The sequence below is a fragment of the Barbus barbus genome (assembly GCF_936440315.1).
Source record: "Barbus barbus genome assembly, chromosome: 1".
Classification (NCBI taxonomy): domain Eukaryota; kingdom Metazoa; phylum Chordata; class Actinopteri; order Cypriniformes; family Cyprinidae; genus Barbus; species Barbus barbus.
Genome location: NC_136729.1, coordinates 11441392 through 11466306, shown reverse-complemented (window position 1 = coordinate 11466306; position 24915 = coordinate 11441392). Strand labels below are relative to the sequence as shown.

The 24915-nt window shown below is 36.1% G+C and overlaps 1 protein-coding gene across 2 annotated transcripts in view; it reads left to right on the top strand.

The window, feature by feature from the left end:
- Positions 1–24915, top strand: part of LOC306861406 (protein AF-9-like) — a 58800-nt gene that overhangs the window by 16318 nt on the left and 17567 nt on the right. For both annotated transcript variants that reach the window (XM_079403633.1, XM_079403632.1), the window contains exons 3-7: positions 17685–17767; positions 17919–18062; positions 19007–19045; positions 19677–19805; positions 21986–22561. In XM_079403633.1, the coding sequence (XP_079259759.1) occupies positions 17685–17767; positions 17919–18062; positions 19007–19045; positions 19677–19805; positions 21986–22561 (971 nt within the window). The remainder of the gene's footprint in view (positions 1–17684; positions 17768–17918; positions 18063–19006; positions 19046–19676; positions 19806–21985; positions 22562–24915) is intronic.

Genomic DNA, 24915 nt, shown 5'->3' with positions numbered 1-24915 from the left:
TAAACACTTTTGAGTTATGCAGAAGAGCATCTCTGAATGCACAACACATCAAACCTTGAAGCAGATGGGCTGCAGCAGCGGAAGACCACACTGGGTGCAAATCCTATCAATTAAGAACCGGAAACTAAGGCTACAGTTTGCACATGCTCACCAAACTTTGACAAAAGAAAACTGGAAAAAGGTGCAACGAGTCTTGATTTCTGCTGCGACATTCGTATTGTAGAGTCAGAATTTGGCATAAATAACATGAAGCATGGATCTATCCTTGCCAATGGTTCAGAATAGTGGTGTAATGGTGTGAGGAATATTTTCTTGGCACAATTTGAACACGTATCATTGTTTTGAGCATTGTTTAAACGGCAAAGCTTATCTGAGTATTGTTGTTGGCTATGTCCATCCCTCACCATCAAAGCTCAGATCAGTGGTCCACTATATTCAGATGGCCTCCACAGTCACCAGATCTCAATCCAGTACTTCTGGATTGTGGTGGAAGAGGAGATTCAAAAATGTCTGAGAAATGTTTGCTGCACCTTATTGAATCTATTCTACAGAGAATTAAGGCAGTTCAAAAGGCAAAAGGGAGTCCAGTACGGTGCCAGCAAGAAGTGCCTAATAAAGTGTTCAGTGAGTGTATAAGACCACATTTATATTTCAGTATACAGTATAACTCCAATTACTGCACATGCACATCTGGAGTACTTCATTCTAAATTGATATATGTATATATTGAATATATAAAATGACAATGACACTATACCGTCTCATCCACTATAGTGTCTAAAGCTGCTTTTTAGTTGAAAATAAAATTTTGAACCAAATAACTTTAACCAAACCAAATGTATTGATCTCTAATATTGCAATATTCTGTTTATTAAAGTAAAGATGTTTTTAACTATATGTATTGTGTACAGCACTATATAAATTAATGTGACTTGATATATAATATGATTATATTAAAATAAATATTATATTCCTTGTATAAATCAATTATTTACATGCAAAAAGATAATGACAATTATTGTCATTATTATTCAAATTTAATGTTACCTGGAGATATCTGGATTGGTAAATTGGAAATGTAATTTCATTTCCCCAGTTTTTACATTTAGATTATGGTTGGTATCACCAAATGCTCTCTAAAAGTTCATCTTTGCTAATGCTAATAATTTAATAACATTGTTAGATGTAATCTTTAGCAAGTCTCAAAATGAATGTCCATTTTTCATACGGTTTATTAAAATAGTTTTCCCTATTTACTTAAAGAGCTTAAAACTATTGATTTTTGTGCTTAGTATTTTATTTTCAATTTATTTTTAAAGTGTAATATCAGCTATTTGGCGATTATTAGTCAGATCCTTAATATTTGTGTGTCCATACTTACTCATTTTAGTGTAACTTCTATAATCATCTGTGAACTTGTGAGAATCATTCACAGCTCAATGAACAGTGTGTGCCATATAATGGTTAGCTGTCCCAATTATTCCCTGAGATATGACCTTTGACAACAGCAGTGCTTTCAGTACAGTTTTAAAACGCTTATTCAAGAAACACAAGGCAGATGGTAGTTTGGATCTAGCAAGGCTGCATGAACGGCCCTGTAATTGTTTTACGACGTTGCAGAAATGATACCACCTTGTATAGGTGATGCACAAATGGTTCTGTAGAAAATCCAGACTGCCTCCTATGCTGGCATGAAAGGAGCGGAAGAGGGAGGGAGAGACAGAATGAAGGAAGAGGGCAGGGGGGGAGGCTTTTGAGCAGCAGTCCAAAACAGGAACTGGGCCATAAATGCTGATTTTTCCCCGGGTTTGGGGAGTCAAAGGGGGTGAGGGGGAGACAGGGAGGAGGAAGTGGTTTATTGAAGCATGGTTTATAAGGGCTGTCTGTTGGCAATTCTTTCACTCCTTTGCCTTGTATGTGTGCACTCCTGGAAGCTGGAGCTTACTCTTGCATTTATGTTCCTGGCAGAATGCAAACAAGAAAGCGCATGTAATGCATTAGTCATGTTTGTCTAATCAGGTGTCATGAAGATGTGAATAATTTGTCAGAACTTAAAATGCCAATAAGAATGCTAATGCAATTGCAAATAGTGCTAATAGTGTTTCAAATGTCAGGCAAGAGTCAAATCACAATTGAACCAGGTCAGAATAAATCTTTTGTATTTTTAGTGAAGATTTCTTTATTCAAAAAGGCTCGGTGAACATTTAGCAAGGCGAGTTTTGATTTATTCACTGTGGCTGATTCACATGCGAACATGGTTAAATAAAAATATTGATTTTCACTTTCCATTGTGCCATCTCCACTGTCACTGTGATTTATGCAAATTCCTTGTATGCCTTCAAAATCAATTGTTGTGCAGGATTATAGGCACAATTAGGAAGCACAAAACGGTTTTTGTTGTTTTATCTAGCACAAGGAGACTTTAATTTGTTAAACAGTGTTGCTGGCAGGGATGTGAGCTTGAAATTTCACTCACAATTCTGTGCTCTCACTGAGGGGGAATCCTGCTGTGGTCATTGTCCACTTGGCAGAAAGCAAAAAGTGTAAGCTGACCCAAAAACATGGCTGGGAAAACTGTACACTGCCTGAATTGTCATAAATTCCACAGTTTGGCATAAAAAATCTATGCACTGTAACTGTTTTTCCTCTTTATGGGCTCCATCATTACTTCTAAATCTTTACAATTACAATTAAATCCTTGGATTTTAATCTAGTAAAAATTGATAAATGGAGCTGAGAGTGTTACATTCTGATGGTTTAAAGCTTAAAGCACAATACACTTAGCCAAAATATTAATTAAAAAAGCATTCATGGTTTTGATGATGTGTAATAAATATAATTCTGTGAGCCAGATATCTAACTATTAAGTGAAATTCCTTTCTTTTTTTAATCCATATACTTTTGGTTTTCACCCAAGAAAACACAAACTTTTTTCTTGAGAAAGTTCTACATTTTATTTTATTTATTTTTACCCTGAATTCATAATTATTAACTTATTATAAACCAGTGGTTCTCAACTGGTGGGTCACTATCCAAAAATGGGTCTTAGGTCTGTTCTGATGACAGCTGGAGGAAAAAACTATGAATGCAAATAATAAAATGCAGCAAGGCATGAAACGGTGCAGTTAGGTAAACAAGCTTAATTTTAAATGCTTTCTCATTTGTTGACATTAAAGGCTATTCATCTATACTGTTATGCCCGTTTATTGAATTCAGAAACAGTTGGGAACCACTGTATTAAACCTCCAGTCTAATGTTCTTTATTCATAATAAGATGACCAATGTCTTACAGGAAGTGTTGCATGTACACTAAAATCAATGCAGGGTAAGTGGGCTGAATGATTTCATCATCTCTCTGTGCCCACCCTCCTTTGCTGTCATGCCTTGGAGGACCTTTGATCCACAAAGAAAATGGAGCTTCTTAAGACAGTCTAAAAGAGTATCAAACATATTCTGTCTCAAAGGATCTTCTGCACAAAAATGGAACTTGTGTTTGCTGCTGAAAGTCAGAGATACAAAGTAACAATATCCCCATTTGTCTCAGTGAAGTGTAATTCATTCTTCCACCTGAAAAGATCTGATCTTTCATTTAGACCAGGGGTGGGCAAACTTTTTGATTCGAGGGCCACATCAAATTTTCCACATTAAGTGAGGGGCCGCATAATGTTTATGACAAATGAAGCTTTGATTTTTTTTAAATTGACACTCACTTACTACTGTATTATGTATACTTGTACATACATGTCAATTCTTTTCTTGTACCATCTCTACCTATTTTTATGAGCACTTTATGACAGATAAGTTGCATTGGTGTACAGTATAAGACACATTTTATCATTTCATCCAGAAATAATGTAAAATAAATGAAACGTTTACAAACATTAGAAACATGTTTTATATTCCCTACACTCCACAAAAAGTCCTGTAAATTTAGCAGTTTTCAAAATAGAAAAAAGAACGAAAACATAAGTAAAAAACAAACACAAATTATAGTGGCATTCACCATAAACATATATTATAAACGCCCAGCCTTAAATATTTAAAGCGAAACTGAAACTAGCGGCGTGGCTGCTGGAAAATGCACAATTTAAACTCACTTGCCTTTTCTCATTCATCACCAATCCTGATGAGCAAGCTTTGCGCTTGACCTTGATTGCTTTATATAAGTCACCTTGGAAATTACAGCACGTTTCAGATAAAAAAAACGCGATTTGTAATCCAGAAAAAACTGTGCTATATCCATTTTCATAAAAATGTGTGTGGGAAACAGAAGAAGAAATCATATCTTTGCAAGATAAAATGACAAATTATTTCCATGTTTTCCCCAAATGACAGCACCCGTGAGCAGGAGGATAACACTGGCATTTGTTCTGATGCTGGAAAGTCTTTAAAGCATTTTTAAAACAGTTCCAATACAAGGCATTTTTCAAAACAAATTAACACTTTCACATTTTTAAAACATGTAACATTTACTATTGTGCCAGTTTTGTAGTGTATATAGCTATTTTGACTTTTTATTTTGTATTTGCTGTGCGGCTTGAGTGCGGCTTGAACGCGGCGTACATCAAAAATAGACGCGGTGCCTGTCTTTAGTGAAGCTGCGCGGAGAGCCGCTTCTGAAACGCGCCGCGGATCGACTGGAGCAGCGGGATGGTGTAAATCAAGGGTTATATACTGCACTACAGGCTACATCGCCATCTATTGGATTTTACTGATATTGCATATTGGAACAACTGCATCACGGGCTGGATGAAAACGCCCGTAGTTTGCCCACCTCTGCAGATTCTTTTTTTTTTTTTTTTTTTAATCCCTCGCGGGCCACCACAGGAGTGATAGCAGGCCGCAGATGGCCCGCGGGCCGTAGTTTGGACACCCCTGATTTAGACGAACAACAGAACAATCTGAATGATGTCTGTGTTTTTCACTATCTGTCTCTCTCAAAAGTCAGAACAAATGATAGAAAAGCTTTATTGGCATGACTAGAACAGATTACAATTTTACCAAATCATGCAGAAAATTGACCAAGCATAGAAACCAATAAACAAGACAACACAAGTGAAAAAAGGAAATGGTACAAAAATAGTGTTTGAAGGAAAATGACAAGGAATAGAGGCTTTATTTCTTTTTTTTTTTCTTTCTTTTTTTTTCTTTTAGGGGGGTTTATTTTGGGTTTTAAGTTGGGGGTGGATGGGTTTGTTTTCATTTAGGGTGTTTTTTTTTGTTTGTTTTTTGTTTGTTTTTGTTCCTCAGGATTCTTTCAGGAATCTTTTTATTTGTCTGTTATATTTAATTACATTTTTTAAAGTTCTGTAACATTTTAATTTGCCTCCACTCTTCCTATATCCCTGTCTTTCTTTCACCTCTTTTCACCCGCTTTCCCTTTCAATGACAATAAAGTTGAATCTAATCTAATCTTTTATCAGATAACTATGGATGTAAAAAAAAAAGGATAACATTTTCGAAATTGAGATTTACACATCATCTGAAAGTTGACTAAATAGGCTTTCCATTGGTGTATGGTTTGTTAGGATATGGCAATATTTTGCTGAGATACAACTATTTGAAAATCTGGAATCTGAGGGTTTTCTCAAAATATTGAGAAAATCGCCTTTAAAGTTGTCCAAATGAAGTTCTTCGCAATGCATATTACTAATAAAAAGTTTTGATATATTTATGGTAATAAATTTACAAATTATCTTCTTGGAACATCTTTACTTAATATCCTAATGATTTTTGGCATAAAAGCAAAATCGATAATTTTTTACCCATACAATGTATTTTTGGCTATTGCTACAAATATACCCCAGCAACTTAAGACTGGCTTTGTGGTCCAGGGTCACATATTGCCAGAGGTGGGTAGTAACGAGTTACATTTACTTCGTTACATTTACTTGAGTACATTTTTTGAGTAACTAATACTTTTAGAGTATATTTAAAATTGGGTACTTTTACTCAAGTATATTTTTAGTGAAAAAACGGTACTTTTACTTCGTTACTGTGGGCGACGCTCCTCTCGTTACTTTATCTTATTGCAATACGTAATAATAAAGTTAAAAATGCTTCAATTTATTCCAAACGCGCCGTCTACTTTTCTCTGGGCAACAAGCGATGTCCGTTCGCGAATGATTCATTCTTTTGAATCAATTCTGTTCGAAGGCTCGATCAAACCAGTTGGCAAACCAGTGAATCGGTTCGCGAATCAGTTTGAATGATTCGTTCAGTTCCCTGCCGCACGCGCTGAGTCGCTGAAGCGGTTCTCACTCAGATAACAGAGAGTTTAAGACCATCAAGAGCGCTGAAGACGTGGCTTTGGATCTACAGTCAGTTGAAAGCAAATCTGCAAAGGCTATGGTTTGCTAGAGCTATATGAAGATCTTCATTAGATGAACACCGCGTGTGCTGTCGGTTCCACAGCTATAGATTCGTTTACAGTACACGAACCACTATGACATTACCAGTTTGTTGTAAATGTACCTTATACATTAAATACAATCTAGAATTAATTCATTAAATAAGCTGTCACAGAGTATGAAATGAATACCTGCCAAACCCCCGTTAGTTCCAGGTAATAATATTTCACGATATTACTGTTTTTACTGTATTTTCATATAAAATAAATGGTGAGCAATACTGTATGAGTAGCTGGGACGTTAGTTTATAGCCTAATTTTTTAAATGTTAAAATGTATTATTATATGTAGAAATTATAATTAACCTAGATTATTAAATACTGAAAACGCTGTTGTTTTGTAGTTTTCATACCTAATCTATTAATGAATGTAAATTAATTCAACAGTATTATAAAGCTCTATTTTTGTGTCTACACTTGGAATTATAAATGGAATTGTCTTTTTAAGTTAGAGATTCACAGCTATTCAAATCCATTAACATTAAATTGTCACAACATATAGTTATTTATGTTGGCTGTTGACTGCTTTCTCATTACGTTTCTCATCACTTCATCCATTCATCAGCGGTGAATGTTGAACAGACCTGCACACAGAAATAAGTACAAACGGCACTAGTGTCAAGGCTCAACGCTCGAGCGAGAGCCTCAAGCAGCTGTAATTGCAAGCAGAGCCGCTCTTGACTATACACCAGGACGATGTTCACAGAGCGGGACGCAGCTCGTTGGAATTCAACAGAGTGGACTGTTTGTTGAAAAGCGTTGAGGAGAGGGTCATCGCTCGTTGTTTAAAGTTGCCATCTGGGGAATTTTTACCGAAGCCCCTAAGCTGGACGTTTTCCGTGACCCATGGTGCCTTGGCTCTGCTGAAATGCATTTGAAAACATGCCTTGAAGTGAGCAAAGATCCAGGGTCAGTTTTTCCCCCTGTTTTGAATTGTGAGTTTGAGAAAGCACAGCTGGGAAATGACAGGCTGAAGTGTTGCTCCATGGGGGCAGGGTACTTGACAAGCAGATGTTAATGTGGTGGTTTTGGATGATGTGGGTCTGAAGAGAGCTTTTCTTGATGCTCAATCTCTCATTTTTGCAGGATGGCAAAGTCTGGATGGCAAAGGAAAAAGGGCTACAGTGCATTTGAGCATGTGCTGTGAGAATGAAGAATGAAAGTAAACCACCATATCCAAACAACCTGAGAACTTGGTGGACTCTTTGACATGCTGTGGTTCCCGTGCAATAGGTGTCAATTTACACCTTTGTGTGTGAACACAGTGCTCCCATATGGCAAACTCTGCCACGGTACCACCTTTTTGCATGTCGCACCCTGTCAATTTATGTTTTACAGTAGTGTAAAGTAGGGGTCGACCGATTATCGACCTGGCCGATTATTGGCACCGATGTTAATCATTTTTATGATAATCGGCATCGGTCATTTTCAAAACCGATGTGCCGATAAAATTATTTAATTTTGAAACGCGCTATTTGGCTCTGATGCAGCCTGTCGGAACTCACCACTCTGTGGCCTAGAGCAGTCTCCGCCCACCGCGCATCTGATTTGTTGAGAGTCAGGAGTCCGACCAATCAACGTGGAAGACTAAAGGCACTCTCACACCGAATCCAGTCATATAAATAGCATTTACTGTATAACGCGGAGTCACGGAATTAGTCAAAGTTTGGATGAATTAATCAAAGTAGGTCAGCACACTTAAATCGACTCACAATATGGACTATCTGTAAACATTAAGCTGCAAAAAGACTATTTAAATATGAATTCTGCATGTTCGGCATGTCTCTGTATATGTGAATGGCACAGACGCGCGGTTTTGACACACACGCACACACACACACACTGAAGTGTGCGACGCTCGCGGTGTTTTCCGCATCTGCCATGTCACTAAATGAGGACATGAATACATGAACATTAGGGCTGGGTAAAAAATATCGATTCTCCGATTTTAATCGATCTTCAGTTTAACGCAACGATATCGATTCGGGAAATCCCCGAATCGATTCTTAATGCGCATGCTTCACGTAAGAGGATATGAATATTCACCTCTCGTCCTGAAGGTGTCACCATCTATAGATATACTTACCTGGCAGGGGAGACACCATGATCAAGAAGGCGGTTCACCCTGTGTGCACCCTATTATTAATGTAGATGTGTATTTCAGTAAAAAACTTAAGTAGGAGAGTTTCAATTACCAGCATTTATATCAAAATATGGATCCCATGTCTGCAAAACTAACATTTTAAATGAAATATTGATAGCTAATCGATATCGAATCGAATCGAAATCGAATCGAATCGAATCGAAACCATAAAAATAAGAATCGAATCGCAGAATTGGTCACAATACCCAGCCCTAATGAACATCATCCCCAGAACTGCTCTGAGAGTTACTTCATGAGCATTTGACTGTTTCGTTTGAGTAAAACGATCGTCATATCATAAATAGGCTACAGAAACTTAAGAGGTCCTCATGGCAACCCGTCAAAATAAAAGTTCGGTTTATTTACTAATGCTACTACAATTATTACAACTTTTGTTTAAAAGAACAATCACACAATACGCTATTTCTTACATGTTTTAATTTATAGTAAACACATTTGTTTGCCAAAAAATAGAGTTCAACTCTCATTTGATTAAAAGATAAATTAATGTTTTATGCCTTCATTTGCACTGCTCTGTAAATGAAAACTAATGGAAATTACTGTCACATAGGCCAAGATTAAGTTACTGTCACATAGGCCAAGATTAGGATGATGGAAATTGGGACATTTCAATAGGCTATTGAACCAAGTGAGCCTATAACAGGCTATTAGTGTTATAGTTTCATTAAAATAGTTGCGGTCTTCTTCGCAACTTCTACAATGGAGCTATGAAGACAATTAAATTATTTACACGTATTATATACATTGCGCTTTTTAAATTAATCAATTGATGTGCATTAGATGATGAATTGAATAGGCACCTCTTGTAGGTTATGATTTAGTCAACCGAAAATAATTAATGAAGAATTATGAGAGGTTATGCTATTACACATACATTTCTAACATGTAAATTATTGAAGCCAAATACTTACATTTTCCCAAGCTGTTTAGCTTTAGTATTTAGTATTCATAGGCTTAATCATGAAGCATGCAGTGGCCCCACTTTTAACTCTCTCTTTATATATTACCCTTATTGTAGATGGATGCATGGGGGAAGACAAGAGTAAGAAGTGCAACCAACACTAGGGAAGGCCGTTTTTGTCAGAGCCCTTGTTATTCTTAATTTTGACATTCATTTTTACACCAGACATATATATCGGTTCAATATATCGGTTATCGGTCTACTTGGGCTGTAATAATCGGTATCGGCATCGGCCTTGAAAAACACACATCGGTCGACCCCTAGTGTAAAGCTCAAATAATTTAAATGTGTAATTTATATAAGTATACACAATATATTGGTACCATATCAGTTATTGGCTGATATCATTTCTTAGACTTATATCTGCATTGGCAGATTTAGGATATTTAACACATTTCTGTTGTTTTTACATAGTTTTTACTGTCATTTAATGCTCACTTAGTTAATATTTAAAAAATATAATTTAATAACTCTGTTAAATGCACCAAATCTCAAAATGAATACCCATTTTAAGTACTTAATATTATTGTAATCCCTAAATTCACTTGTAGCATTACTTGTATCGCCAAGGTCGATATATCGGCCAATATTTGGCTTTTTTAATTAACTGCATTGGCTGTTACATTTTTCTCTTAAGTGTTTCTTTTGTAGTCATATTTTTATCTAAAATAACAGAATCAAGAAGTTGCCATCTAAATGAATCTGTATTACAGATGTATTCAAGTTTTTTTATTTATTCATTTAAATAACATTTACATATTTAGTCATTTTCATATTTTTTTACTAATTTAATAAATATTATATAAAATGTTAGCAGTTGTTATGCATAGGATTTTACTATCTTCAAATTGTGTGACATTTATTTATTTATTTATTTATTTATTTATTTGTGTGTATATATATATATATATATATATATATATATATATATATATATATATATATATATATATATATATATATATATATATATACACACACACACACACACACACACATATAGTCGATCTATCTTGGTTTTATAACGGCTATCGGCAACTCCTGCTCTCTAAGATGTTGGCCATCAAAAAATCTGTATTGGTCGACCACTATTTAAAACAACTGATTTTAGTTTTTAGTCTTTTGAGTTTACTTTATTTAGGCAAATTTAATTTAGAATTTTAATATGCGTCATTTTACTGGTTATTGTCCATGACATGAAAATAATTTCTGGCTTCTTGACCAGAATTTTAAGTCTGCAGTGCATTTTGACAATAATTCGCCAAGCAAGCAAGGCATCACTTCTTATTCAATTTTAGTTGCATTTTCCAAGTTTGCTCCCATAATATAGCCTATTTGTGTGAAGTTTTTGTAAATTCTTTTGGCAGGTTGAGGCAGGTTGTCTGAAGCTGATAGGTGAGCACACAGTGTGGTTGGACAGCCATGTGAGAGCTCTGTTTTGAACTGCTAAAGACTTGCCTCCTCAAATGTTTTGTTGATTCATTCATTGTACTAATTCTATACTTTCCAAACCTCCCTTTTAAACCAGCAGTTCAGTGCCAAAAGCTTTTTTGATCTAGCATTCTCAGGGCACCTGCTTAAACCTTCTATATTTCTATATTTTTACAATGCTGAAACGCTGGCTAATGATATTAAAGAATTCCTGTAGTAATATAAAGAGGCAAGGTTTTCCATTCAAGCACTGGCAGCCAGTGCGGGTCACCATTACTTTAAAAGTAGCAGTAGTTTGATAACTTAATGCCACATTCGTTGTACTTAAGCTACTTGCTTGATTAGCTCTGTATGCAGCAACAGATTCCTCAATAGTCAGCAATCTGTGAAGCATGGTGACCCATTGACATAAGCAGGTGATTTATCTTAATTTAGACAGCAAGCTTTAATGAGGACCTGCAAAATATCTTGCCACAGTTGTTTTTGTTTTGGTTTTTTTGTCAATATATTTTAATCACGGTAAGCACCTTATTTAATTTAATGGGAATGGAAACGAGAATGCATAGAATAGAAGTTTGTTGGAAGTTTATTTATTTATTTATTCATTTATTTGTTTATGCTTCTCTCATGGGATAAAAAAAAAGTACAAAGCTAATTGTGACTTTATCTCAGAATTCTGTCTTTTTTTCTTACGATTCTGAGAATTGCGAGATATAAACTCACGATTCTGACTTTTCTTTATAAACCCACAATTCTAAAAGAAGAAAAAATGTGAGAAATTTGAAATTGTTTTTTTTTTTTTTTTTCATGTTAGAAACAAAAAACATAATTGTGAGATGTAAACTCAGAATTCAGAGGAAAAACATCAAAATTGTGACGCAAACTCACAATTGCAAGAATTGTTAGGCTAAATTATTTTATTTAATCCATGGTGGAATCAAGCTTTCATCATTTGCTGTGTGAACATATGTAATATTGTAATGTAACATATTTCCTTATGTGATATATAATAATATTGTTTAAAAAAATATATATATTGTATTATTTACAATATTAATACAAATATTTTTAATATTATAAATAATATATTTTATTTAATGGTTAATAATTTCCTAAATAAATATAAATACTTAAAAATATTATTAATAATTAAAAATAAATGTAATGGGTTTGGAATTTGCCTTCATAGAAGCATTACTTAAATTTTTTCCCCCTAAAATATTTGTGCTACAGCCGATGGACATTGCACTGTGTGTGTATCGATGCAAGACACCTCGGATGTGATTCTGGGTTATGCATACAGTACATGCCTTAGAAACAACTTCCTTTGTGCCTGGCTGCACTGATTTAATTTTCAGCAGTAAATCCCTGTTAATAATTTCTGGGTTACATTCATATTTTATCAGCATGAAAGGGGATTTATGGCTTGAGCATTTGGCTTTGGTTGAACCCCATGCAGGTGGTCCACTGTAAAGGGGGATTGTTTATGCTGCATTTACTACTGACATATATCGTACTGTGGAATCTTTGGATCAGATATAAGATTGTAATCTGAGACGAAGTGGAATTTTCTTCCCACAAACCCTCAGTGCTATATGCTTGGAAATGTAATATGAATTGGTAGCATTTCATACATTAGGGGTTCTTAAAGTGAGGTAAAACAGATTCAATCTATTAGTGTAGCTATTCTGTGCTTAGAGTGTGCTTTTTTTGTTTTTGCAAATTGCAATGTTCCTCTCTTTTTCTTATAATTTGGCTCAGTGTCTTCTGGCCGACCCTCATTATGACCGAGTCTCGGGGAAAGGGCAAATGCATTCTGACTGGCATTGTTTTATAATTGGCATGCTGTGTGTGTGTGTGTGTGTGTGTGTGTGTGTGTGTGTGCGCAAAGGGGGAGGGGAAAAACTCTTCTTGGCCTTTTCCAATAAAAGTGTCTGCAGTTGATTCTCTGTTCTGGTTGTGCTGTAGCTTTTGGCTGGGTTCCTGTTGGAGGTCAATGAGTCTATTGTGCACTTCACTCGTACAGTCTGTCTGACCCCCCCCTCATCCCTGTGTAAAATTACCTTTTCATCTTAAGCAAAAGATCTAGAGCTGAGATAACGACTCCAGATTCCAAGTTCAGTTCTGTTTTCCCTTCAGTTACGGTGGATTGACTTTACCTGCTTAATAACATGAAAGACATGGATAGGTTAGAAAAAAATGAGCGAGATATAGGTTAGAGTATGAGGTTACCTAAGGTTAAGTGTGACAGATAAGGAGTTTCCATAAGATTTGAAAGTTTTACTGATTTCCAGCCTGGAAAAAGTGGGTAGTTCACACAATGTGTTCATAGACTTTTTTTTTTTTTCTCAACATAGATGTTAAATGAAAATTTCTATTTCTAAGGGAAAATGTATATCTTAGGTCCTGTCATGATTTTAGCTTAAGTTTTTCTCCATCCCAATGTGAAGTAATGGTGAATTAATTAGTAGGCCTAATGTTAATTTTGTCAACATTAGTTGTTTATTTATAAATTAACATTATCCTAAATAAATGGTGTAAAAATGTTGTTCTGCATTATTTTGACATAACTAATGCATTAATTAATGTTAAGAAATTGAACTTGATATTGTAAGTTTTTTGATTTTGTAGTGCAAAAATTAAGTTTTGTCATGTTTTGTTATAAGCTCATAAAACGCCATGCATAATAACTGTAAAATTAACTTTTTAAAAAGTTAATTTTATTTTTACAATGCATAACATGCCAACTTTACACACATTTTTATGTCAAATGGAAATTTTCAACAATTTCAACAAAAATTGTATAAAAGCATTAAAACTTAAAATATGAAATCACTTTAAAAAAAAATCACATTTAAATTTGTGGAGTTCATAGTTAGCACCTCTGTGTGATTTGTTGCCTGAGTAAGAGCTTCAGGCTGTGTGTGTGTGTGTGTGATATGTTAGCCCTTGCAATGACATGATTCTGGCTTGAAGTCTATTCTTTTCATGAAGTTTTGAGCCAGTCACCTAAATGCCAAGTGCGACGTGTTGGCCAGTGTTTGGAATACAGAGCATGGCCACAGAGTTTATTTTTGCATTGGCTTTCAGTGGTGATTATGCAGATTTAGTCTCACAATCACCTCAAAAAGTGAGATGCACTTATCCTAAGAGTTACCTGCTAAATCTCAAATAAGTGTGACTGTGCAAAAAACAGAAGATTACAGAACAGATTATTACATCTTAATAATCAAACAAATACTGACTAGATTGGCAGTTTAATATTGAGTGCGTTTAATTATATACAAAATGTAAGGAAAGAACAAGTTCCTCTTTTTATTTGACGTTGTCTGCAGGTGTCCTTGGATCCATTAAAGCTCAACAGTACATGTTGACTAATTGCTGATGCTGTTAAGAAGCACTTTTGGGATTTAGAGAGTGAGACAAACAAGTGTTCCCATGGGGCGTCACCTGACCTAAACTACTGGGTGCTTATCCTGAAATGTCTAATTGGGACCAAGGTTGATGATTTGTCTTTTGTAACTTGAAGTGTTTGTGTGTGTGTGTGTGTGTGTGTGTGTGTGTAGAAGAGGGAGATAAAAAGGCTGAGATGTATCTGATGATGAATAGCAAGGCATTGCTGTAAAACAAAAGTGTTGGTGCAGATAATTTATTCACTGAGGAGGTTTAGTGTTTTGAAAGATGATGATGATGAATGATTTGTGTAAGCAAAACCAAATGTGCTTTAGAGCAGTTTATTTTTTATAAGTGGTGTCTCTTGATGAATGCCATAAATTAAAATAACAAGATGGAAGCCCATTGCTTTTATATTGCACAAAGGATTTGGCCATAAAGACATATAAATAATGCAGTTAATCAGGGAAGATGTCACACGTTCCAGGTCATTTAAACAGCAAGTCTAAACGCTAATAAGTTCCCGGGAGAGGCTGTGAACCTTTTTAGAAGACCTCTCTGAGATATAGTGGAGATGAGGAGTTTATGGCAAAGCTTTAACATATATTTTTACTTGCAGTGAAGGTTATTGTTAGCAAAGGTTTCATTTTTGTACAGGCAACTGCATTAAACCTGCTGTGTAATTTTTTGAAAAAGGATTAATACTTTCATTGAGCAAGGATGCATTACCTTTAACAAGATTGACAGTAAAGACATTTATAATTTTCTAAAATCTCTTTTATATACACACACACACACACACACACACACACACACACACACACACACACACACACACACACACACACACACATATATATATATATATATATATATATATATATATATATATATATATATATATATATATATATGCATATACATGTGTGTATATATGCACACACACACACACATATATATATATATATATATATAGTGTTCTTTTGAACATTCTGAATGTTTCTTGACACCATATCAACATTAGCATGTTTTCTGAAGGATCATGTGATGTTGAAGAGTGGATTGATGGCATCTGATAATTCCAAATATATGCCAATATATATATTTTTTTATATTTATTTGTATTTATAAATAAAAAAAAATTGTAAAATATTAAAACCGAAAACAGATTTTAAGCATAGAGATTTATATATAGGCCTATCTTTACATATTTTACATATTGCATATATACACAAAGTACAGGTGCATCTCAATAAATTAGAATGTCGTGGAAAAGTTCATTTCAGTAATTCAACTCAAATTGTGAAACTTGTGTATTAAATAAATTCAGTGCACACAGACTGAAGTAGTTTAAGTCTTTGGTTCTTTTAATTGTGATGATTTAGGCTCACATTTAACAAAAGCCCACCAATTCACAACAAATTAGAATACTTCATAAGAAAAAATAATTTTTAGTGAATTATTGGCCTTCTGGAAAGTATGTTCATTAACTGTATATGTACTCAATACTTGGTAGGGGCTCCTTTTGCTTTAATTACTGCCTCAATTCGGCGTGGCATGGAGGTGATCAGTTTGTGGCACTGCTGAGGTGGTATGGAAGCCCAGATTGCTTTGATAGTGGCCTTTAGGTCATCTGTATTGTTGGGTCTGGTGTGGCTCATCTTTCTCTTGACAATAACCCATAGATTCTCTATGGGGTTCACGTCAGGCGAGTTTGCTGGCCAATGAAGCACAGTAACACCATGGTCATTGAACCAGCTTTTGGTACCTTTGGCAGTGTGGGCAGGTGCCAAGTCCTGCTGGAAAATGAGATCAGCATCTCCATAAAGCTTGTCAGCAGAAGGAAGCATGAAGTGCTCTAAAATTTCCTGGTAGATGTCTGCGTTGCCTGTGGACTTCAGAAAACACAGTGGACCAACACCAGCAGATGACATGGCAGCCCAAATCATCACTGACTGTGGAAACTTCACACTGGACTTCAAGCAACATGGATTCTGTGCCTCTCCATTCTTCCTCCAGACTCTGGGACCTTGATTTCCAAATGAAATGCAAAATTTACTTTAATCTGAAAAGAGGACTTTGGACCACTGAGCAACAGTCCAGTTCTTTTTCTCCGCAGCCCAGGTAAGACGCTTCTGATGTTGTCTCTGGTTCAGAAGTGGCTTGGTAGCCCTTTTCCTGAAGACGTCTGAGCGTGGTGACTCTTGATGCACTGACTCCAGCTTCAGTCCACTCCTTGTGAAACTCTCCCAAGTGTTTGAGTCAGCTTTGCTTGACAGTATTCTCAAGCTTGCGCACCTTTCCCTGTTGCTTGTGCACCTTTTCCTACCCAAATTCTTCCTTCCAGTCAACTTTGCATTTAATATGCTTTGATACAGTACTCTGTAAACAGCCACTCCTTTCAGTAATGACCCTCTGTGACTTACCCTCTTTGTGGAGGGTGTCAATGATCGTCTTCTGGATCATTGCCAAGTCAGCAGTCTTCTCCATTTATTATGGTTTCAAAGAACAAGAGATACCCGGACTTTATACTGTAGGGATGGTCATTAATTGAAACTCAAATGTAAATATTCTAATATTTTGAGATACTGATTTTTGACTTTCATGAGCTGGAAGCTCTAATCATCAAAATTAAAACAAAAAAACTTTTGAAATGTTTTACTTTACATGCAATGAATCTAAAATATATGAAAGTTTCACTTTTTGAAATAACTTACAAGGAAAAAATGAACTTTTTCACAACATTCTAATTTATTGAGATGCACCTGTATGTTGAGCCCTGATTGCGATACACATTCTGCTTTAAACCTGACTGTACCTCCAGTGATGCTCATTCTTACTAGGTTATGAGGAATCCTATTTTGCTCTAGCATGGAACCTATGCCTTATATGCTTTTATAATGTTGCTGGAATAATAATGGTGCTTAATTTGAGTATATAACCTCTGCTTTTTATAGCAATATGATAAAGTAAAATGTCAGTGTCTTACCTGATAGCTACTGCTCATCTAATTAAAAAAAATAAAAAAGGGGGAAAAAATCTGTGATCAAGTAAATCTCATTATTATTTCCTTTAATGTGTTTGCTTAATAAACGTTTGTGTATATTGTATTTTTATGTAATACCCACTTCACAACAGGCAAACAAGGCTGTGCTATATTGCAAACTTTATGGCTAAAGAGGCTGTAAGCATGTTGCACCTAAAGACACCCTATAGTTATGATTATATATTTACAGTATAGCAGTACACCTATTTGTGGCTTATTGCTTTAAGTATTGATTAACATGCTAAAATTAAACCAACAGTCTCTCTCTCTCTCTCTTTCAGTGTGCAAGGATCCACCATATAAAGTTGAAGAGTCTGGATACGCTGGGTTCATCTTGCCTATTGAAGTTTACTTTAAAAATAAGGTACTTTTGTTTTACCTCTCTTTTGTGGAAACCTGTAATTGTGAATTATGATTTCTATAAACAAGTGTTTTTAATCTGTAACCTAAAATTAAACCAATCCAGGCAGTTATTTACATTGGGTAAATGTAACATTCTTGTTACTTTTCACCAGGAAGAACCAAAAAAAGTGCGCTTTGACTACGATTTGTTCCTGCACTTGGAGGGTCACCCACCTGTCAATCATCTCCGCTGTGAAAAGCTTACATTCAATAACCCAACTGAAGAGTTCCGCAGGAAGCTGCTCAAGGCTGGAGGGGTACGAACCGGCTGGGGATGGGCATGGTGTACCTCAGGGAACGAGATGGGCGGGTCGCGTTTTTTTTTTTTTGGAATGATCGGAATCATGTGACTTCAGTTTCAGAGCTAATGTACATCTTTGTTGAAGACAGTTGAGAAAATATTTGTATTTAGAAACCGTTCCACAATTAGCCTCATTACGTCCCCTCTGTTCACAGGTGAAAAATGCAAGGATGTCCCCTGCCGCTTGTCTCTGCTAGTCCTAGCAAACAGTACTCCAGAGATGAAAGCCATTGACAGGCAATCTGTCAAAATAGAATTACTGTTTCCATCAACCAAGACAATAAGTAATTTTACAGGATTTGATTGGGCTAGTCTTAACTCGACCGTCTATCACTGGAGGACAACGGAGTTGTGTTTGGGCCCGTGCCAAAGGATCCACACGCTTTTTATGAATCAACTGGCTTGTATTTATTCATTTCGTTGATCTTAGATGTTTTTTGAAGTTCCACCAGCAGTCATGATTATTCTTGTGAGGGCCCTCTCTGTAGTTTTAGCTCGCCCTCTCCTGCCTTGTTCCAGTAATTTGAATGTTTTACGGCTGGGGCTAAGACACCATCTCCGCTGGTGCTTGTCTGGCTTACAGATGAGGCATGGCAGGAATTGGAACAGTTTATTGGCAAACGGGCAGTTGTACAGGAAGTTGTTTTAATTAAGAGAACCGTTCACTAGAGCAATATCAATTTAGCGAGGTAGTGACTGAGGAAGGTTTTTCCAATTTATCTGATTGTTTTGGCTGATGAAAGGCATTCTGTCATTACATCAGGTCAGGAGTGAGCAGAGTGTTTTTTGTCAATTAGGTGTTAGAGTGTGTTTATGTGTGAGAGAGAGTGTCTGTGGTGGTTTGTGTTGATTCATAGTCTATATTTTTAGACTGTAATATCTGTATTTTGTCATTTACAGCAACGGGATCCTCACAAAAGATCTTCAGAGGACTCTAACGTAAGGACAAACTCCATTTTCAATGTTTCATTGTATTTAACAGAACTTGAACAGTATTTTTCTAATTATTTTGAAGTTTACACTGTTTTCATACTGTATAGTGAACGATTTACTTGCACGTTACTGTAAATAACCAAAAAATGCTATTGTCATAATCTTCAAAATGCATCTGAAACAACATTCCTTTTCTTTGTTTTGTGTTACACTTTGTAACATAGCAACTATTGTCAGCAAAAACATAAACATAATAGATTCTAGCATACAATAACATTTGAAAGCTGTGCAGTTTTTTAAAGATGTTTCTTATGCTCACCAATGCTGCATTTATTTGATCAAAAATACAGTAAAAAATGTTAATACTGTGAAATATTTGTACAATTTAAAATAACCGTTTTCCGTTTTAAAATATTTTAAAATTTAATTCATTCCTGTGATGGCAAAGCTTAATTTTCATGTTGAAAAGAGCAGCCTTTATTTGAAAAATAAATATTTTTGTTACATTATCAATGTCTTTACTGTCACTTCTGATCAGTTTAATTTGTCCTTGCTAATTAAAAGTAATTAAAAGGAATGAACCTGCAGTTTTGCATTTCATTGGTCATCACTGTTTTCATTTGTCTTTGTCTCATAGCTAATGGTAATGCAGGAGGGCTCTACTTCTCTGTTCGGGCAGCATCTAAAGCTGCCCACATTACCCAGCAACTCATTAACATTGACCTTCTCTGATGTGAAAAAGAGCAAGTCTTTCCCAGGCTCAAAGGTTAGTGTGGATCTTCAAATTTGGATCTTCAAATTCCTGCATATTCCTGCATATATTAAGTTGAAAAACGTTTGGGGCTATTTCACTCCAAGGATTTTAGAGATGTGAAACTTGGCTTAAGTCGAGCATTTCTTGGCTGCTGAGAAAGCACATGCTAGCATTCCGATGACGTAAGCGAACTCACCAGGTGTCCCGTTACAACGGCGATCTGTATGTGCAAAAAGATTCGTATCTAGACGTACAGTACCATGTTTACAGTTTTCCAACGCATTCTTGTTAATCAGCCTGTAATGACATTTTAATTTAAGAAAACAATAGTTTTTAAAAGAAACAAATTGATTAGTGCGAGAATTTGTTTGAGAAACCCTCAGACACTGCAATTTTTTATCCATGCATCTATTAAACCACATTAGCCGTAATGCTAGTAAATCTTGCTTGACTGCACACTGCCACGTTTCTTCGATTTAGATTTATTTTTAGTCTCCTGTGCAATATCACTTAGTCGCAAAGGAGCTTGTTTTGTACGCTAGCTCTTACAGTGAAGTTACGAGAGTCCCCAGTGCACATGGAAACAGTTCCCAATCTAAACAGGCCCTTGCGTGTGATGGATTGCTGACAGATCAAGGGTCATTCGCAGCCAACCTCCCCTGCACTACTACACCGGTCGCTTTAACAAAAACGACAATCTGCGCTTTATTGTCCTTCTCCCCTTCCTCCACTTAATTTAATGTTATGGTTGAAGATTTTGAAGGTTGATTGATTGCCAACCATAATATTTCCTGGGAGTCTGTTGTGACATTGATAAATGCAAAACTGGACTTTTCTTGGAGAAATATTCGTAGTGTTTAGGTGTTTACAAAATGCACTAGTTGCAATAAGCTCTAATAGTGCTGATCATGATGATGATGGTGTATTCATTTCAATAGAGGTTTTCGCCCGTTTGTGTGCTGCCAAAACGTACTGTAGCATGCTGATTATAACTGATTATAAATGTAACAAGACTATCCATAAACTTAAGTCTAAATGCATTTGACATCAACACTGCTGTCTTCAAGACCATTTAAAAGGACTTTTCATGTAGTTTTTACAGCCAATTATAACAGTTTCACCTTTGTTCTCAAAGTGTTTAAACAGTTTCAAACAGGGAAAAAAGGTTTAGTCCATTTCTGTATCAGGTAGAACAATATAAGTTGGGTTTAAAGGTAGTCTGGGCAGGTTGTAACACCTATTCTGTCTAGACTGCTTAACGACTTAACTGCATCAATGACTTATTGACAGGGGCTAGTTAACTTGACCTGAAGATAGGATAACCCTGTCATTAAAGTCAACCAAAGGCTTGTTGCTTCTGCCCCGTGTTGCCTCCCAGATAGCTCAGAGTTTGCCCTTCCCCCAGTGGAATTGTTTTTAGGATCTTTCTGAAAAATTGTTTATGGAAATGCTTCACATCTGGGTTCGGTTGTTTCGGTTGTTCGGTTGGGTTCGGTTGTTCACACGCATCATTTGTCAATTATAATGGTAGGAAAGTTGAATATTTGAATATTTATAGCAGTTATGTATTGTTCTTCATTTCATTAACAAAATGTATAGCGATTGGTTTTTGTCCATGTAAATACTATGGTATATGAATATGTCTGTGCTATACTATACCATTCAAAAGGTTGGGGTTGGTAAGATTTTTTTAATGTTTAATGCATGTGTCAACAAGGTTGCATTTATTAATAAAAAATGCAATTAAAACTGTAAAATGGTCCAATATTATTTCAATTTAAAATAACTTTAATATTTTAATGTATTATAAAAAAAAAATGTTCTTCAGTGTCACATGATCCCTCAGAAAGCATTCTAATATGCTGATTTGGAGCTCAAGAAACATTTCTTATAACAGTTAAAATTGGTTGTGCTGCTTAATGGTTTTTGTGGAGCAATTATTTTAAATAGAAGTCTTTAATAAAATTATAAATTTCTTTGCTGTCGTTTTTTGATTCATTTAATGTCCTTGCTGAATGGAAGTTAATTTCTTAAAAAAAACGACTACTATCATAAGTACCTTTCATATCGTCACTATAAAAATGGTGCTATCAAAGTACTTTTTTAGTCAAGGTTGTCAAATTAATTAAATTAGCATAGCCTTCAAAGTAAGTGGCGTTATCTTTCCTAATATTGTCATATTCTCATTACAGAATGGGTCCAAAAGCAGCAGTGCTCTTACAACCACAAACAACATCAGCAGCAGCTCCCTCAAGCTCCACAAACCATCTAAGGACCATAAGGACAAGCCTTCCAAAGACTCAAAAGAGCCCAAAAGTGCCTTCAGAGATTTCAGTAAGGACTCTGGAAAACCCTCTAAAGATTCTAAAAAACCCAAAGAGAATCAACCAATTCAGGAAGATCGGCCCGTTCCCCAAATGGGATTCAAGGAGCCCAAGACCACGTCGAAAGAGCAACGGTCATTGGAGGGTAACTTCTCAAGCTTGGGACAAAGTAAACGGTGGCCTGTGTTGGTCAGTGAAGGTCATGTTACCAAAAAACAGAAAAGCAGTTTTTCAGAGAGCTCGCAAAAGCAGCAAGCATGTCCTACCTTGCTACAAAAACATTCGGATAAAAAGGTTTTGAAAGACAAGCCGCAAATTAGGGCTAGTAGGTTACAAAACACTGAACTTTCAGAGAAGAGAAAACTGTCAGCGTTACCACCCTTCCAGGATGTATTGGATCCGAATGACTCGGACATGGACGACAACACTTTCACAAGATCAGCTGTAAGTGAATTTCTAATCATTATACTTAAACATAAAAATAGGAAAACTAGTCCTTGATTTTCCCCAGTTGGCTAGTTGTCCTTCAAACCGGGTATTGTAATATCTGTAAGCATTTGGTGAGGTTTATCATAACCTTTATGGAAATACAGTTTGCTAATGGCAAAATAACCAAACTGAAGTCTTTGTAATGACTATATGTTAGGTACTATAGGAATCCAAAAAATATTGTTACCATACTGGTTATCATTTGATTTAATTTTTGAATCTGCATCGGCTGATCTACTTTGTGTGAATAAAAAATATTTTTGTGAATAAATGCACTTTTTATATATATATATATATATATATATATATATATATATATATATATATATATATATATATATACACACACACACAGGTGCTGGTCATAAAATTAGAATATCATGAAAAAGTTGATTTATTACAGTAATACCGTTCAAAAAGTGTTTTTTGAACGGTATGTCCTTTGCTGTTTATCTCACGTTATGCTATGGAGGCTTTCTTTAAATGTTCTTTATTTATGTGATTCCTCTGTGTTTGCTAAACATTCTGGTGAAGCTTATGCCATGCCTCGTCTCAGAATCAGAATGAGCTTTTATGGCCAAGTATGTTTACACATACAAGGAATTTGTTATAGTGACAGACGCTCCACAGTGCAACAGAAAGACAGCAACAGGACAGGACACAGATAATAAAGAATAATATACAAATATCCAAATAGGCAATGTACAAAACAGCAAAAACACAATATATAATATAGACAATTATGGTGTACAGGTCTGATATGTGCAAATTTGAAATGAAAAAAATTAGATAAAGTAAGCAAGTGTGGTGAATAAATAAGAGTTGTGTGTTCCGCGTTTTATTGTCAAGTGTTCATTAAATGGATTGCCTGAGGGAAGAAACTGTTCCTGTGTCTGGTCGTTCTGGTTCTCAGAGCTCTGTAGAGTTGACCAGACAGTAAAAGTTCACAGAGGGAGTGTGCTGGATGTGAGGGGTCTAGAGTGATTTTACCAGCCCTTTTGCTCACTCTGGATGAGTACAGTTCTTGAAGAGTGGGGAGGGTTGTACCAATGATTCGCTCAGCAGTCCGGACTACTCTCCGTAGTCTTCTGAGGTCAGATTTGGTAGCTGAGCTGAACCAGACAGTTATTGAAGTGCAGAGGACGGATTCAATGATGGCAGAGTAGAATTGTTTCAGCAGCTCCTGTGGCAGGTTGAACTTCCTCAGCTGGTGAAGGAAGTACAACCTCTGCTGGGCCTTTTTCACAATAGAGTCAATGTGATTGCCCCACTTCAGGTCCTGAGAGATGGTGGTGCCCAGGAATCTGAATGACTCCACTGTTGTTATGGTGCTGTTCATTGCTGTTCATGATGGTGAGTGGGGGGAGTGCAGGGTTTTTTTTTCCTTAAGTCCACGATCATCTCCACAGTTTTGAGCATGTTCAGCTCCAGGTTGTTAAGACTGCACCATACAGCCAGCTCCTTAACCTCCTGTCTGTAAGCAGACTCGTCACCGTCCTGGATGAGGCCGATCAGTGTGGTGTCGTCTGCAAACTTCAGGAGCTTGACAGAGGGGTCTTTAGATGTGCAGTCGTTGGTGTAGAGGGAGAAGAGCAGTGGGGAGAGTACGCAGCCCTGAGGAGCTCCAGTGCTGATGGTACGAGTGCTGGATGTGAATTTACCAAGCTTTACTAACTGCTGTCTGTCTGTCAGGAAGTTGGTGATCCGCTGACAGACGGATGTGGCGACGGAAAGCTGAGACAGTTTATTCTGAAGGGTGTCCGTGATGATGGTGTTAAAACCGGAGCTGAAGTCCACAAACAGGATCCTCACATAAGTCCCTGGTCTGTCCAGATGCTGCAGGATGAAGTGCAGTCCCATGTTGACTGCATCATCCACAGACCTGTTTGCTCTGTAGGCAGTAAGCAAAACAGACAACGATCTTTTCTTGTAAAAAGTGACAATGGTCGTGAATTCGAAAGTGAAAGCGTCCGAAGCCCGGCTTATAGCACAGCAAAAGAGGAACTCCCGTTCACAAAATCACAAATAATACTGATGAAAAAGAACAGGTTGAATGTTAACCACTTTTGTTACCATAAATTTACTTTTTTCTTCATAAATACCTTAATACCAGATTTATTCAAACATACATATATAATTTAATAAGTTAAAAAAAACCTCCTATTCAGTATTGTTTTATAGCTAACTAATGAACTGTGAACAGCGGAATTACTTTGCTGAGGTAAATGTCACGTTAAGTAAATGCCGCGTCAAAAACTATCCGACCAATGAGATTGACGCTTTTACTCACGTGTCTGGAGCTGCTGAAG